Genomic DNA, 18,408 nt, shown 5'->3' with positions numbered 1-18,408 from the left:
GAGATATCCTTAACGGACTGTTTTTTCACTCTCAGTGGACTTGCCCTAAAAAGTGGGGGCGTGTAAAGCATATTTCTCATAACTGCAAAACTACTGGAAATTATTATTATTATTATTATTTATCGATACGGCCACCTGTGGGCCACGTTTACACAATCTTCCTTCTGTCACGCAGACCGATACCTTTCTCTTTACACTGTCGCCAAAGATTCTTGAGTCTTTGACTTCTTCTTGCTCGCTCTTCCACCGAGATGTTCCGTGGCTTCGCATGTTGCTCTTCAGATGCATCCCTCATTCCTACAACCTTCTTCCTAATGATGTCCTTTCTTTTATATCTTCCTCCTTGATACATATTTCTGCCAAGTCATTGTGCACCTGTGTAAGCCATCCCGGTTGTTTTTTCCACTTTTCCTACAGAAGCATCCTTTTGGCCAATCTCTCAGAGTTCATTCTTTTGATATGCCCATAAAACGTCAGTCTCCTTTTCCTCATCACAGTCGTAATTCTTCTACTGTCTTGTAGAGCTCCAAATTCGATCTTAACCAAAATGTGTTTGGGTCACTCGTCGAATTTCTTTGGCCTAAGATTTTTCGAAAGAATCTTCTTTCTCTTTTTTCAAGAACTGGGTCAGGCATCCTCATCTAGGTTTCTGCTCCATAAAGGCACTCTATTCTAACCACTGTGCAGTAATGTTTTAACTTGGCCTGAATTGAGAGGGACTTGGACTTGTAGGTGTCATGACATAGTCTGAATGCCAACTCCATCCTTCTCACCCTCTCCTTTAATCCCCTTTTTTTCATCTCCATTGGGGGTGAGTATTTCTCCCAGGTATTTAAATTTTTGCACATGCTGGATATCCTCATACAGTGTACCAAGTCTGTCTGTGTCACCTCTTTTTATAGAATCCATGAATGCTGTTTTTTCGAAGGAGATTCTTAACCCTGGTTTGACTGCAACATTTTGTAGTTCTTCAACTTGTTTCTTGGCTGTTTGACGGTTGTCTGTAAAAAGAACGACGACGTCCGAGAAGGCAAGGCAGTCCAACAACATCGCATTTTTTCCACAACCTATCTTTACCCCATTCTTCATTCCATTTTCAGTCATTCTCAACCTCCAATCTCTAATAACTTTTTCTAAAATGCAATTAAAGTGTAGTAGAGAAAGGCTGTCTCCTTGCCTCAAACCCATTTTTATCTCAAACGGATTTGACAGTTCATCTATAAATTTGACTTGAGAAAAGATGTCAAATTATGGCAAGAGATTTCTCATCCACTCCAAACTTCTGCAGAACGTTCATGAGCACTCCACGACCTATGGAATCATATGCCTTTTTGAAATCAACAAAGGTTATGATTGTCCTCTTCTGATTTCTCATTGATCTTATTTTTATAAGTGATTTTAGAATATAAATCTACTCAGAACATGAACGCCCTTTCCTGAACCCGACCTGGTATTCACCTATTTGTTTATCTAGATGTGTTTCAAGCCTCCGCTGCAATGCTTTGGATAGGATTTTGTATGCTATAGGAAGAAGGGAGATACCTCTGCAGTTGTTAACATTAGTTTGGTCCCTTTCTTTGTGTAAAGGATGAATGAGTGCATTCTTCAAATCACTTGGTATTTCTTCCTTTTCCCAAATAAAAGAAAATAATTCTAATTTTTCCACTACATTTTCACCTGAAAATTTGAATACGAGGTGTGTTCAAAAAAAGACCGAACTGTGGCTAGAAAAACTTTATTATGTAGCTTACATCATTTCACAGACTGTCCCCTTCAAAATAGTCTCCTGCACTATCAACAGCGTGTTGCCAACGTTTCTTCCACTTTTGGAATGCTTCCTGGAATGCACTTTCTTTGATGGCGCGAAGTTGCCTTGTCGCATTCTCCTTGATCTCTTCAATGTCTTGGAAACGATGTCCTTTCAAGGTGGTTTTCAATTTGGGGAATAAGAAAAAGTCTGCTGGAGCCAAGTCGGGAGAATAGGGCGGATGGGGCACAACAGGAATTTGGTGTTTTGCCAGATAACTGCGGACCGAGAGAGAGGCATGTGCTGGCACATTGTCATGGTGCAACATCCAGGATTTGTTTTCCCACAGTTCAGGCCTCTTCCTGCGCACAGCATCTCTCAAATGCGTTAAAACATTCTGGTACAGTTCTTTTGTTCACTGTCTGGCCTCGGGGTACAAACTCGTGATGGACAATGTCTTTCCAATCAAAAAACACAATCAGCATCACCTTGATGTTTGAACGACTCATTCGTGCTTTTTTCGGTCGAGGAGAACCTTTCCCCACCCACTGTGATGATTGCCTTTTTGTTTCGACATCGTAACCGTACACCCACATCTCATCTCCAGTGATGATGTTCTTCAGGAAGTTGTCATCAGCATCTGCGTTAGCAAGCATTTCCTGACCGATGCTGACTCGGTTCTCTTTTTGATCGTCAGTCAGCAAACGAGGGACAATCTGAAGTTTTTCGGTTAAAATTGCATGACATGATCCTACGCTGATGCACACCTGATCAGCAACCTCTCGGACTGTCAAACGACGATTTCCACGAATCACTTCACGAACCCTCTCGACATGGCGGTCGTCTGTTGATGTGGAAGGTCGCCCAGGCCTAGGGTCTTCAGTGACAGACATTCTACCGTCTTTGAAATGTTTAAACCACTCGTAGCATTGTGTACGACTCATGCATTCCTCCCCGTATGCTAGCTTCAACATTTCAAATGTTTCCACAAACGTTTTTCCAACTTTGAAGCAGAACTTCACGCACACGCGTTGTTCCTCAAGCTGTTTCATTATAGAATTCGACGGACATGTGACACACGCAATCACTTCAGGGGCTCTAACTCAACTGATAATGCAGGCAATGGAATGCGGAAAGCAGCGGTCTGTTGTCAGAAGTTGCCGCTAGGCGCCGCCACAGTCACAACTCGCTCAATGTTGCGGTTTGCGCGCAATTTACAAAGTTCGGTCTTTTTTTGAAAACACTTCATAACTCTGCAGTAATTGTATCTTCCCAGGAGCTTTGTTGTTTTTTAGTTGCTTAATGATGTCCCTAATTTCTTCCTTATTTGGTGGTAATGAATCCTTCCACTTGAATTGAGGCTCTCCAAACAGCAATCCATCTTCAGGAGGTTCACAGTTCAGAAGATTCTGGAAATAGTTGGCCAGATACTCGCAATTCTTCTTGTCATCAATAATGAGTTTCCCTTGTTCACAAAGATTACCACGGGAGAAATTTTTGATTTTGTTTTTAAACCTTCTATAGAAATCTCTTGTGTTGTTTCTCTTGAAACGACCTTATATGTCGTGCAGCTGTTCTTTCTCGTAATTTTTTTTTAAGCAAACTTCACATTTAGTATCCACCTGTCTAAAGGTTTGTTTTTAAGGTCCAAAGAATTCCAAATTCGCAGAATGGACTGGGGGGATTTGTAGGGAACCGAAACGGCGATTTTATTCTTGCACAAAATATACAAGAACAACCTGACTGGAACTCAACCAACCTTAATACAAATTAATTTCTAAAACTTTCTCGTGTGAATTTTTTGATAGGAGGATTAATAAGGGAGATATAATTAACGGACTGTTTTTCAGTCTAAAGTCCTTGCTGACTTAGCTCAAAAGCTAATGCCTAAAAAGCATACTGAATCCAAACATTTTTTTCTCAGAATTTCAGGTGAAAAATATAGGTTCATCTTGCATTTGCAACCTTACGATAATGAACACCACTGCCAGCTAGCACGATAACCACGCTGCTTCCCTTCACCCTACACACGGACAAAACTTGTTGAACATCAACGTCCACGACTTTATTATACACTGCCAGCCGTGGCATCAGCAGCCGGTTGTACAGTGCCTCTGTGTAATGTCACTGGTTCTCGGGAAATAGTGAAGAGTGAATGGCATTCTACTAGCCTCTATTAAATACACTTCTCAAATTTGCAGAATGGCATCGAAACATTACTCTCTTGAGCTGATTGCAAGATCCATCATAATGTATTTTCAAGCCCCAGCTGCGCAGGAAATGTCGTTCGAATTGGAATAGCAAGGATGTGACCCTTAGAGTTCTTAGAAAGGCCACGGTTGTTCAGTGGCAGTGTTATAATGCATCTACTGTACCTGACGCTTAATACAAGTAACAGTTTTATAGATAGCAGAAATAGTTTTTGCGATGGATCGTTGTAGAAACACGTGGAACAGGTATAGCCGGCAGATTCACAACGAGTTCTCGTCAATATTATGGTGCCAATTTTAAGTTAATGGTTATTAAACATGTAGAAATAAAGAATAATTGTGCAGCGTTGGCATGAAGACAAAAACAGTCTACAACTGTGCAATGTACAGAAAGGTATTCATTCAGTGGCTTGCAACAAGGATGCGTTAAAGAAGTCGAACATGAAATATGAGGTATGTGCGCGACAAGCGCAAGGTTGGAATGGTCATAATACAAGATGCGATACGAATATGGGTTCGCAAATAGGAATTCCCTGAACTTTCAAAGGCAGTATCAGATACCTCTAATGAAAAAGACTAGGGAAGTAGGTAGGACTTACATGATAATTGTGTGTTTATTTTTTCTCAAATTAAATATGAAATTTGTTATAAATAAAATGATTTCACAAAGCACATTTTAGGTGCAATTTAATTTTTCTGAAGTCAACGGTGGGGGGGGGGGGGGGAGGGGTCGTCTTGCATTCAGGGTCGTCTGGGATTCTGAGAAATACGTTTCTTACAACTGGAAAACTACTGGAGATATTTTAACCATACTTCATATTTGGCATCCAACCGTCCAGAAGTAGGTTTTAAAGTCCATAATATTTCAAATTCCTGGAAATGACTGAGGATTTATACAAAACCATAACCATGATTTTGTAGTCCCACAAAATATACACAACCAAACATAATAGAAATCTACCTGCCTTAATGGAACTCAATTTGTGAACTTTTTTTCTCATGTGCATCATATTGATACAAGGATTAATAAGAGAGATATTAATGGACCGTTTTCGGTACAAGTCCCACCGGACTTAACTTAAGAGTGGGTGCATGTGCCTATTTCTTATAACTGGAAAACTACTCTAGATATTTCAACCAAACTTCATATTTAGCATATACCTGTTTAAAGGTAGGTTTTAATGTCCATACCATTTCAACTTCTGGGAACTGACTGGGGTTTATAGGGAAACAAAACAGTGATTTTACTCTTCCACAAAATACGCAAGGCCAACCTGAATGAAAATCTACCAACCTTAAAGGAAATCTATTTCTAAAACTTTTTTTTCCTCATGTGTACCTGTTTGATAGGAGGATTACTGAGGGAGATATCATTGACGAACGGTTTTACATGCTATGCGGACATAGCTCAAAAGATGTTGCACTTGGAGCAGATTCCTTATATCTAAATAAAATCATAGTAACCATGTGTCCATACAGTGAACATTTAGGCTAAATTTTTGAACAGTTGTCCGTTCGACCTGTACTATATTTATATACAGTTGTCCACTTCAGGTGTAATATTGCCCAACTGCATATTTTTTAGCTTTGGTAACTTTGCCTGTTTGCCTAAGTTCTTATAACTTGAAAATTACAGGATATATTTCTATCAAACTTCATATTTTGAATCCACATGTCCTTGGGTAGGCTTTAGAGCCAAAATTATTTGTACATCCCTGAGACGACTGAGGTTTATAGGAAGATCAGGACAGTGATTCTGAACTCCCACAAAATATGCATGACCAATATTAATGGAAATCTATCAATCAGCCTTAGTAGAAACCAATTCCTACAATGTTTTTCTCATGCGCACCTTTTCGATAGGATTAATAAGGGAGATATCATTAACAGTGTGAACGATAATGGAAAAACATCTGGAAAGGAACAAGGAAATAATCTTCGTGGGAAAAAGCTTATGATACAGTTAAGAGAGAACATGTATGGGAATGCCTACTGAAAAGGAATGCACCAAAATCATTAAGTAACAAGATAAAAATGTTGTATCATGAGAGTAAAAGCAGTGTGCAAGTGGGGAGTGGTGACAAACATTTTATATAAAAAAAAAAAAAAAAAGGTCCCAAGCAAGGAAGTGCACTGTCGCCATTATTGTTTATTATATGATGGATGTAATCATAAAACGTGTAATACAAGAGTATCAGTAGTGATGAAGTGAATGCTTTGGTATTTGCAGATGATGTGGTGATTTGGGGAAATGGAGAAAAGGAAGTACAAAGGAGACTGGACTGTAGTCATGTACTGTGCAAAAGAGATAAAGAGAAGCCAAGTGAACACAGAACGGTTAGAGAATGTAGAACCGTTTACATATCTGGGTAGTATTATTAATGGAAGTAATGAAATCAACACTGAAATTAATAACAGACTTCTAGATTAAATGATAATAGGATAATAAAACAACTAATTACTTTTGGAAAAGTAAAAAGGTTTAAAGTAGTTCAGAATGATTTAGAAGAGCTGAATATTACAATGAAGCAAATTGAAAATAGAGAAGAAAAAAGGATTCTCAAGAACAAACAAATAAGATTGTCATTAAAAACTGTAAACACAAACAATATGTCATATCTGATGAAGAAAGGGCAGCCAGGTCAGCCAGAATGAAGAGGTTTTGGGAAAGGAAGATGATGATGCAGGCTAAATCTTCAGTTAATTCTTTGTTAACATAAATGTATTTGGGTTTGATTTAAGTGCTCCAATGTGGGCGTAAACTACGTAAATAAATAAATAATAACAGACTAAGTAAAGGTACAACATATTATCAAGTCAAAGAGCTTTCATGGGATGACAAAGTACCCAAGAGAACAAAATTAACATTATATAAACAGTATTTTATACCAACTGTAACATATGGACTAGAAACGCTGGTAACTAATAGGAGACAAGATAGTAAGATCCAAGCAGTAGAAGCAAAATTTTTAAGAAAATCAGTTAAAAAGACAAGAGGAGATAGAATTCAAAATATTAAAATCAGAGAAGAGCTAAGTATAGAACCGTTAGTACAGAAGATACAGAAAGCAAGACTGAGATGGTTGGGACATGTAATAAGAATGGGAAAGGAACGGGTAGCAAGAAGGGAACTGGAAAGTGAAGTTAAGGGAAAGAGACCAGTGGAAGACCGAGAAGAAGGTGGATGGATCAGATGTGGAAGGACATTAAAGAAGCTGGATTGGATGTGGCGGAAGTGATGGAGCAGGAAAAGTGGAAGGACAGAAAGTTGTGGAGGAGGCTTGTTAACCACACCCGGGCGACTGGAGTGGGACATTGATGATGATGATGATGATGATGTCATTAACCGATTGTTTTTCAGTCTAAGTCCCAGCAGAATTAGCGAAAAAGTGGGTGCAATGTGTAATTCAGGATTGTGTTATCAGGTGCATATGACATCAAGGCATCATTTGATGTTAGCGTTTTATTCCCAATGTATATTTGTTAAATTTGGTCCATCAAGAGACTTTATATAATGTACACTTTAAGACTATGTACTTCCGTTATTTTATACCACATACGCATTTATCGTATAATAGTAAATAATGGGCATTCTTACGAAATTTTGGATTTTTAATCCAAGTCCCATGGAACACTTAGTGCACGTCACTTCAAGTTGGGTTAACGGGAATCACTAACTGTTTCTGATTGAACGGATAAGAGGGAGGTTATCATCAATGATGGGTGTCATGAGTCTTCAGCCACAGCGCCACTCCAGTGGTCAGAGAAACAATATGTAACCAAGAAGCAAGGAGAATTTCGCACAACTTCAGACCAGGAACTTCACCGAAAAATAAATGCTGTAATCGTCCTCATTCTTTCTCGACTTTGTACATCTTTATTGTAATTCAAGTTACGTTGATGTTTAATATGCTGTGTAAAATGTTTGAATACTGGCATGTAAATTTGCATAAAGTCATGAAGAAAATCTGCATTCCATTACAAATTTCTATGTGAAGAACAGGTACAAATGCTAAGTTTTAGATAATATACATAGTATACATAATGGTCCGGCCATCCATTACTCAAAAGAAAGGAAAGGGAAAAAATAGGGGAAAAGTGGTATGTCATACGATGTGATCTAACCCTGGTTGGTTCTAGGGTAAACCCAAATCACAGCCATCTAAGAGTTATGAGATATTTCTCTTTATTTTTATAGTGTACTTTAGAAGAATTGAATTATGACCCCTCTTTGTCACTTTTAAAAGTTGGTAGAAGTCTAGAGGTAAACACAATGCAATAAAACTGATACTTACAGCAACAGCGGTGAGCTTCCATTCCAAAATGATTAGCACACATTTGTCGCAATCTGGTTTCAGGAATTAGCTTACATTCATTGTTTTGATATACTATTGTTGCATATTGTGCTACAGCTTCTGAGAATGCAAACATAGGCACCAGATAATACAAATAGCCAATAGTCTCCGTGAGCCATTTATAGTTGAAGTAGGTCAGGAGAAGGATCACAATTCCAAATATTATATCTGAAACAAAATCCAATATATAACTTAATTACAAATATTTAACCGTTTACAAGATATTTTAGTCAATATTATACAGGGTAGGTCTCCACCACAGAATTATCAACACAAAATCAAACCGGAAATGCAGGAGGTGGTTTAATAATGAATAAGAAAATAGGGCAGCAGGTAAGTTACTATGACCAGCATAGTGCAAGGATTATTGTTGTCAAGATAGACACCAAGCTAATGCCCACCACAATAGTGCAGGTCTATATAGTATTATAAGTCACTCAACCAGAAACAACATACGCAAACGAAACCATCTTCAAAACAACTAACACTGCACAAATAGACAAAATACTCAAGATAGAGAGAAGAATCACTAGAATGTGCATCAACAAAACATACCAAAAAGATGGACACTGGACAGTAGCTTCTAATGAAATAGTCTACACCAGTAATGAGCACAATAAGGAAGAAACACATTTAATTTTTTGGACATCTAATCAGGACACCAGAGAACAGGATCATCAGGAGAATAATAGAAAAATTATGGAATAGTAAGTGCAACATTAAGTGGATTACAGAAATCAAGGAAGATATGAACTACAAATTACAGTGGAAGACCTAAGAACAAAACCGACAAAAATCAAGAAATTGACAGACAAGCAAACCAGACTTCAAATCAGAATCAACAAACAGACAATAGGAAGGGTGATTTCCGATGAAGAAAGAAGGATAAGATCAGAGAGAATGAAGAAGTACTGGGCTGACAGGAAACTGAAAAATTCTTTGTATAAAGTTGGCTAGAGTAGTCCAATGAAGGTCATAAAATGTAAATAATAAGTAATTATAGTATTTGCCTACTAGTTCAGCAGATGATTGAAATCAAAGGAATATATGAAGAGATAGAAGATTTAAAACAATATGTAAAAGGTGACGAGAATGTAATTGTAATGGGAAACTGGAATGCAGTGGTAGGCCAAGGAAGAGAAGGTAATGTAGAAGAGAATTCTGATTGGGACAAAGGTAAAAGAGGAAGTCAGCTGGTGGAATTCTGCACAGATCATGATTTTGTCCCTGCTAATACTTTGTTCAAACACCACAAACGACGGCTGTATTCGTGGACATGTCCTGGAGACATGGGAAGGTATCAAACAGACTTCATTATGATTAGGCAGAGATTCAGAAACCGGGTGTTGGATTGCAAGACTTTCCGAGGAGCAGATGTGGACTCTGGCGACAATTTGTTGGTCATAAAATGCCATCTGAAGATGAAAAACTGAAGAAAGGAAGGAATGCAAAGAGATGGGATCTACCTGTAGACAAGTTGAAAGAACAGAATGTGAGGGATTGTTTCAAGGAATATGTTGCACAAGAAATAAATAAAAAGGCTAAAGGAAACACAGTAGAGGAAGAATGGACAGTCGTGAGGAATGGTATCATTAAAGCTGCTGAAGAAAGGTTAGTCAGAAAGGAAAGATCAACTAAGAATCAATGGATAACTCCGAAGATATTAGACCTGACTGACCGAGCTCGAGAGTTGCAGTAACTTAAGTTCGGCCAGTATCCAGTATTCGGGAGATAGTGGGTTCGAATCCCATTGGCGGCAGCCCTGAAGATGGTTTTCCGTGGTTTCTCATTTTCACACCAGGCAAATGCTAAGGCTAAGGCTATGGCCATTTCCTTTCCACTCCTAGTCCTTTCCTGCCCCATTGTCACCATAAGATCTATCTGTGTCGGTGTGATTTAAAGCAACTTGTGAAGACCCGACTGATGAAAAAAAAAAAACGAAAGTACAAGAAAGAAAAAAAAATGAGGAAGGTAGAAGAGAATACAGGCAATTAAAGAATGAAGTAGATAGAAAGTACAGGGCAGCTGAGGAAGAATGGCTGAAAGAGAAGTGAAAGGATGTTGAAGTATGTATGGTCCTAGGAAAGGTAAATGCTGCATACAGGAAAATCAAGGAAACCTTTGGAGAAAGGAAAACTTTTATTATGACAAGATATAAATCTTAATGTAAGAACTTTACTTTGTATTGAATAGGTGGTTATCAATAAACATTCATGACAATGTTTGACTTAACGTGCAATTCAATACGGACCAACAATGAGAATTATTACATGTAATTTCTGACTTTCCCAATACTTTTCTTGGGCAGCATTTAATTGTACCAATCGTTCTCTCCCACCACCCTCCCCACCATGCTGTCCGCAGAGCAATGAATTTCCAAGTGATACTGTAGTCGGCAAGAAACGTGTAAGTCTTGCTGTAGGTGAGGGAGGTCCATAGTTCAGATAGGTACTTGTTGGTGGCGTGGAAAATGCGAGCATTGTCTGTAAATACAGTGCGAGACAATCCGTAGTCATACTGGAACAGAGTTCCAAATGAATAGCGCGAGTAGTAGCGCATATAAAGAGCATTATGTACGACTTGTTGAGCGTGCTTCCTGCTGTAGTATGCAATGGTCAAGCAAAATCAATTCCTGTAACCTCGAAAGGCTTGTGGAGTTTCAGGTGATCAGCTGGGAGTGGAGCTTCTATCTGCTGACATGGTGCATTCTTTACCATTTTGCTATGAAGACATTTGTTCAATACTTTCTTGACGATCTGGCGTGCTCGAAGTATCCAGAACTCCTAAGTTCAGACAGGACAATTTGGACACCTAAGTGATGGAGTCTGATACGCGTGTGTGTAATCAGTAGAACAAAATGGTGACGTCCATCAAACAAAATAGGGTGACAGTCCTTCAGAAATGTCAGCAAATTGTAGGCATTTAAAATTATAAAATCCTTTTATTTACAACCACCTACTCAATACAATACAATTACACTCACTGAATTATAAAATAATCATAAGGTGTTTTAAATAATGGGACATGTTTGGTTTGGCATAGCGAACATCATCAGCCGTTAATGTACAAAGACTAGGTCAGGGCCCAGAGCTTAAAATGATCAAAATTGTATCCTCATATTAAAAGAATAACAATGTCATAATAAAAAGTAATAATATAACATTAGACTTAGATTGTAACAATACGTACAGATTAACAGCAAGAATTTGTCGTGGAATACATTGAACGATGGCCGTCTGAAGTTAAAAACAATCATGGGTTGTTAAAGTAAAAAATGGATATTGTGAACATTAAAGTATACGTCAATGCATGAAGCGTGGATTAATTATTGAGCATGGAGTTCCTTCAGTTATGCAAAAACAAGAGTTGAAATCGAGTTCATTGAATAGTAAGAGTCCAAATTGAACCAGTCAAAAGGCGCATGACGACGAAACTAAGGTTGATATGACGTGATCTCCAATAGTTGCGAATTCTGTAGAAGAGATGATCTCGATGCCAGAAGGAAATACAAGTTAAACTAGTCCATATTCACGCGCTAGCAGTAAAACTAAAATCGTATGTAACATAGAACAGCAATAATGGACTCATTAGAGTAACAGCGATCTTGAATATAAGGAGAGTTCTAGCAATTCTTAGATAAATAGAGCAGATTATGGCACAAATTGGAGTTTGGAATCCTTGGGACTAGTGTGAGGTGTCCGCTAGCCAACGCTAGGCAGTAATAAAGCTACTCGCCAGTTTGCTTCACGCAGCCAACGCTAGCGGACACCTCACACTAGTCCCAAGGATTCCAAATTCCAATTTGTGCCATAATCTGCTCTATTCAACTAAGTGCTAGAACTCTCCTTACATTCAAGATCGTCGTTACTCTTTAATGAGTCCATTATTGCTGTTCTATGTTACATACGATTTTAGTTTTACTGCTAGCGCGTGAATATGGACTGGTTTAACTTGTATTTCCTTCTGGCATCGAGATCATCTCTTCTACAGAATTCGCAACTATTGGAGACCACGTCATATCAACCTTAGTTTCGTCGTTATGCGCCTTTTGACTGGTTCAATATGGACTCTTACTATTCAATGAACTCTATTTCAACTCTTGTTTTTGCATAACTGAAGGAACGCCATCCTCTATAATTAATCCACGCTTCACGCATTGACGTATATTTTAATGTCCACAATATCCATTTTTTACTTTAACAACCCACGATTGTTTTTAACTTCACAGATTGCCATCGTTCAATGTATTCCACGACAAATTCTCGCTGTTAATCTGTACATATTGTTACAATCTAAGTCTAATGTTATATTATTACTTTTATTATGACATTGTTATTCTTTTAATATGAGGATACAATTTTGATCATTTTAAGCTCTGGGCCCTGACCTAGTCTTTGTACATTAACGGCTGATGATGTTCGCTATGCCGAACGAAATATGTCCCATTATTTAAAACACCTTATGATTATTTTATAATTCAATGAGTGTAATTGTATTGTATTGTATTGTATTGAGTAGGTGGTTGTAAATAAAAGGATTTTATAATTTTAATATATTATCTTCAATACGGTTCTATTATGAGATTAATTACCAGTACATGTAAATTGTACGCATCCTCCGAGACGGATATCGTCGTCCTGAAGGAAGGGACTGAAGTGTGTGATTTTAGACTCGGCAGGCCAGTTAGCACCGTTCTTAGGTGATGGATATTCGGACGTAAAGCTTTCTTGCTGAGAAAGATGGATCCAGTGTGAGTGAGGGTTTTGCAGTTCGGTGGATGACAGCTCACCAATAGTTCAGTTCATAGCTTTAACATATATCAAAAACCGTAAAATCCAATCCATTATTCGTATCATCTTCCAATACAAGCTGTACCTCATGACATACAGGAAATGCTCCTTAGGTCAGCAGAAAGCCACAAAGGTCTGTGCCACCATAACGAGGAAGAATGTAGAGTTGTCACTGATAGGCCTCGTGACAGTAGGTCTACAGAGTTGTCTTCAATGGGACAGTGTCGGCACTGGTTTGGAGTCGACATGTTCTGGATCTGTTACTCGACTGCAAACGAAAGTTTTCCAGAAATTTGCATCTCTGTGTATCCATCCTAGGGCAACCATTGAATCACTCCAGAGCGTGGATCTCGTGATGCGTCCTGTTGCTTCACAAAAGGATTTCAACAGGCGTGAAACCCTTAAGGTGGCTATCAGTTCCAGTCTTGGGAGAGTGATTTTCTTAACTGGGGATAATCTGGTCTTGCTGCATGCAAGGCGTACTGAAGTAATACTGTCCTGCACTGTTCTGACGTAGAGAGCGGCTCCATACGCTCTTTCCGATGCATCGCAGAAGATGTGTACATGTGATGGTTCTGGCCCATAATGCCTTAGGCCTATCCATCGGGGAACACTTCTAACTGAAAAATCTGTCAGGTCACGTATCCATTGCTTCCATTGTCGTGAGGAAGAATTTCATCCCATTCTATACTTCAGCACCAGGCATCTTGAAAGAGACTGATACAGGTTAGAACAATCCGAGAGGGTCACGGAACTTTGCAGTTGTTTCCAAAGTAGTTGTTTTGTTGCAAGTTCACGTGGACGGCTGTCTGTGATGTCTCTGGCATCTAGGAGAATGCAATCCGACTGTGTTCTGCTGCACTCGTAATACTTTTGTTGTTTGCTCGACAGCGTTCCCTTCGGCTTGCCAAATCTTTTTCAGCTCTGCACAGTTTGTAGTCCACTTCCTTCGACATAAGCATTCTTATCTTGTTACCTCATAATACAATGCAACGGCTCAGTTATCGTCTGCTCCTGCAGCAAAATTGTCCACGAAGATACTCTTGTCTAGGAGTTTTATAGCTGTGGGATATATGTCCTTGAATCATGCAGCAAGCTTGCAGAGAGTAGCAGACAGTAGAAAAGGGCTACATATTAGACCAAACGATAAGATGTGTAAATCTATAGATGACAGTTACATCAGTAATATGACAATTTCCTTCTTCATCCACACGTAAGCAAAACCAAAAGAATCTCATCAGATCTATGTCTTGCTCATCCAGATACAACTGCAAAAAGGTTTGGGTACCGTCTACAATCATGGCTTGTTGGTAAGTCCTGAAACACATTAACGTGGACAGAATTTCTGGTATTATTATTTAGCGTATGGCATACAAATACGTTATTACAAATGAACAAAAATAACCAATGAACCAATCTACAAACAAATATCTAGATCTTGTATGTACTCAATACATTTTGGGGTTGCCATCAAGAAGTCTTCATATGGCCCTCCATAAGCTCTGATGCTGCATTCCTCCCTGATGTGTTTAATAGTTTGTCGCGGTGCACCACAGTCGCATAGCGGTGAGGAGAGCATTCGCCATTTAAAAAGTGAATCCCCACATCTTCCGTGTCCCGTCCTGAGTCGGTTGAGCATTGACCATACCTTGCGGGGTTGATCAAACCCTGGAACTGTCTTATCGATGCATGGCATTTTCTGGCATATAGCTGGAGCATTTTGCATCCATTCTTCCCTCCAGGAATCTGTGATGTTGAATCCGATGTGATTGATCTCGGCTGCAAGAGGTGGATGTCTCAAACGAAGTCGTTTGATTTTGAGGTCTGAGATGTCAGAGTGTACCGGTAGTCCAGGGTTTGCTAGGATCTTGTTGTATTCTCTGATCAAAGCTACTTTCCTTCGCAGGTTAGGAGGTGGTATGTTACTTAGGACAGGCAGCCAGATTGTGGGAGTAGACCTGATTGTTCCTGTAATAATGCGCATAGTACTATTAAGTTGGACATCAACTTTGTTAGTATGGGCGCTGTTCAACCATACTGGTGCGCAGTACTCCGCCGCAGAATATACCAAGCTCAACGCAGACGTCCGCAGAGTTGTGGCGGATGATCCCCACGTGGTTCCACAAAGCTTTTGTATGATGTTGTTTCTTGTTCTCAGTTTCGCAGCAGTTTTTGTGAGATGTGATTTAAACGACAGGGTCCTGTCTAGCGTGACTCCAAGATATGTTGGTTCCTTATTGTGGGTAAGTTGTGTACCATCAAAGTAGACTTCCAGAGTCCTATTGGATTGTCTGTTGTTGAGATGGAAGCAAGTCACCTCTGTTTTTGATGCATTAGGTCGAAGCCTCCATTTACGAAAATACTCTGCAAGCACAGACAAATCAGATGTTAGAGTTTCTTCCATGGGTTCGAAGTGAGTGTGCCTAGTTGCAATGACCCAATCATCAGCATATCCAAACTTTTTGCTGACAGTTTCTGGCATATCAGCAATGTAAAGGCTAAAGAGCAGTGGGGCTAGAACAGAACCTTGGGGGAGACCATTTTGGAGGAATTTCTGGCCACTGGTTTTGTTTCCCATAATAACCTGAAATCCTCTGTTTCCAATCATGTTATCAATAAGCTTCGTAATTTGTTGGCATGGAATGATCTTCATCAGCTTGTAGAGTAGGCCTTGCCGCCAGACGGTATCATAGGCTGCTGATAAATCAATGAAAGCCACAGATGTTTTCATCATCTTCTGAAAGCCTGCTTCAATATGTGATGTGAGTGCCAAAACTTGATCTGCGCAACTTCGGTTGGGACGAAAGCCAGCTTGTTCTACAGGGATCGCCGAAAGTATTGTTTGGCCAATCCTGTTAATCAGTACTCGTTCCAAGAGTTTATATATAACACTAAGTAATGCAATTGGACGGTAGCTTTGCACAAGATCTGCACGTTTTCCTGGTTTAAGGAGAGCAATTATCTTGGCACGTTTAAGCTCTTGAGGTACGTTTCCTGTTTTTAGCATTGAGGTGAAGAATTTTGCTAGCCATGTCCTCATATATTTTCCAGATTTGATGAGAAACTCGGGGAGTATGCCATCAAAGCCAGGAGCTTTACCGGGTTTTACATCCTTTATTGCAGCTGCAACCTCTTCGGGGGTGATGTCATGTGAGTACTCTGTCGTAGAGCCAGCTCTAGCTTTTAGTTTTTTTAGTTCCTGTTTAATACTGGTTGTAGTCGCGCGATGATTTATTCCTTTAGAAGTTTTAACAATGTGTGAAGCAATGTTGTTGGGTGTTACGAGACTATCTTCTCGTACGATACGATTAGCTCCTCCTAATTTTCGTAGCAGAGACCATGCTTTTCGGCTAGATACTTTGAAATCGATTTTCTGAGTAGTGTCTATCCACTTCTGTCGGCGTGCAGCATCCAGGTTATGTATTAGATCATCTGCTATTTCTCTGTCACCGCTACTTTGAAAAATGTTATAGAGTTCTTCGCATTTCTCGTCCCAGCCTGGAATATATTCTTTACGATATCCTCTGGGTATGTGCTTTTTTGCTGTACAGATAACGGCTCCAACAAACCTGTTATAGTTATCAGCAGATGGTGGGATCCAGCCTAGACATTTATCAAGGCTTTCGGAGAAGGCGTTCCAATCAGCTTTTTGTAGATTCCATCTGGGTCGTGGAATTGAGGTTATCAATGGGATATTTGTACCAATTTCTATTATGGCTGGACGGTGTAGAATTTCTGGTAGAAAGTTAGGTCCTGCCTCTAGAAGATCATTAAGGAATTGCTGGTCTCTCTCATGTAGTGAAGCATTAAAAACAATTTGCCACTTAGTCAAACCATCTTTACTTTTCTTTACGGCATGATGAGGTAAATAGAAGACCTTGTTCGTGGACTCTTCTGTAGCGAACATCTCAACGTTCTCCTTCTTGATATATTCAGCCATCTGAATGTTGTACAATTCTTGGAATTATGCAATGTTGGGAAGACTTCTTGTTAGTGAAAGGAACCATATTTCAGCATTTTTTCAGTTTGATGACAAGAGCAAGTCTGTTTTCTTGGGCAGACATACTACCCTGCGGCCATCTTCCATGCAAAACCATTCTCGAAATTTCTGTAGAATAGCTGCATTCTTCGGAGGGAGTGACCTTTCCTGCTGTTCCCTTATGCCTAGCGTTTCCAGATCCCAGAATTTCCTCATATAGTCATCGAGAAGACGTATCTCTTCAGAAGCCAGATGTTGTTCACAGTGACGTTGACTGAAAGTTCTAGATGTGTTTCCACTTAAAATCTATCTAAAATGTGAGGGAAGAAGAACTACAGAATCTGATGGGTGTATCGGCTGCTCGTCTCTTATAATCTGCCAATAATGATCTCTGCCTATCAGCAGAGATCGTGACTGTCGTCCTTAGGGTCTACTAGCTGTAATTTACATATGCGTGACAAGAGCTGAACATCCTGAGGAACGGTTGGATGTGGTGAGTGTAAGTTTTCACTCTCCAAGGCAGTTGCGTGTAATTTAGTGTTTGCCCATACTCCAGTGATTGTAAATTCAACAAGTCTGTGTGTTGACGGCATATGCCGAGATGACACAAATACAGTTATCTTCAATTCTGTGCTTCCAACGATGTTCAACTTGAGCTGATCCACCAAATATTTGATTATGAAACTGGATTATCTTCCAGCGTCCAAGATACAACTTATACGTTTATTAAGACCAGTTGGTCTTTTGATCCATATACATGCAGTCTGCAGATATGTGAAGACCGGCATATTTACATCGAGCTTCCCTACAGATTCAGAAGTTTGCTGCTCTTCGTTACAGACTGAGACATGATGAGATTGTTTGCACTCCACACAAAATACTTTGCCTTTCTTGATGCAGTTTCAGGAGCTGTGGCCTTTGCTGAGATGTAAGAAACACCGATGGGACGTCTTTATGCGCTGTGAGATATTGAATACTTTCAGGCAGTTTTGTGCCCAATGCCCAACGGGTCTCGCAAAATATACAGAATTCAAAAGATTGTTTCTTTGATGTGCTGCCTGTACCTTTTGATTAAGTGTTGATCTAAAGTTTTGCGGCTGTGTAAGCATATAAATCTGTTGACATGGTACATCTTATCTAGTGCTTTGTCAAGGTACTTTCTATCTCGTCATTCAAAAAATTCATTAGTTGTATTATGCAACTTTCAGCAATCTTCTCCCTTCTGCCATGAAGAATCCAGTGATGGACAACAGTACTGCACCTGACGTAAGTTGATTTATTAACTAACCCCATAGCACTATAGCTCTGAAGGGCCTTGGCCTACCAA

General features: G+C 39.4%; 1 protein-coding gene across 1 annotated transcript in view; it reads right to left on the bottom strand.

Moving 5' to 3' along the window:
• LOC136872268 (phospholipid-transporting ATPase ABCA3) overlaps positions 1 to 18,408 on the bottom strand; it is a 341,741-nt gene that overhangs the window by 81,953 nt on the left and 241,380 nt on the right. Inside the window, exon 21 of the mRNA XM_067146089.2 lies at positions 8,253 to 8,480. Within this exon, the coding sequence (XP_067002190.2) occupies positions 8,253 to 8,480 (228 nt within the window). The remainder of the gene's footprint in view (positions 1 to 8,252; positions 8,481 to 18,408) is intronic.

The sequence above is a fragment of the Anabrus simplex genome, chromosome 4, assembly GCF_040414725.1.
Source record: "Anabrus simplex isolate iqAnaSimp1 chromosome 4, ASM4041472v1, whole genome shotgun sequence".
In the NCBI taxonomy this organism is placed as follows: Eukaryota; Metazoa; Arthropoda; class Insecta; order Orthoptera; family Tettigoniidae; genus Anabrus; species Anabrus simplex.
The sequence above is the reverse complement of the archived record's forward strand: the minus strand, read 5'-3'. Positions and strand labels throughout refer to the sequence as shown.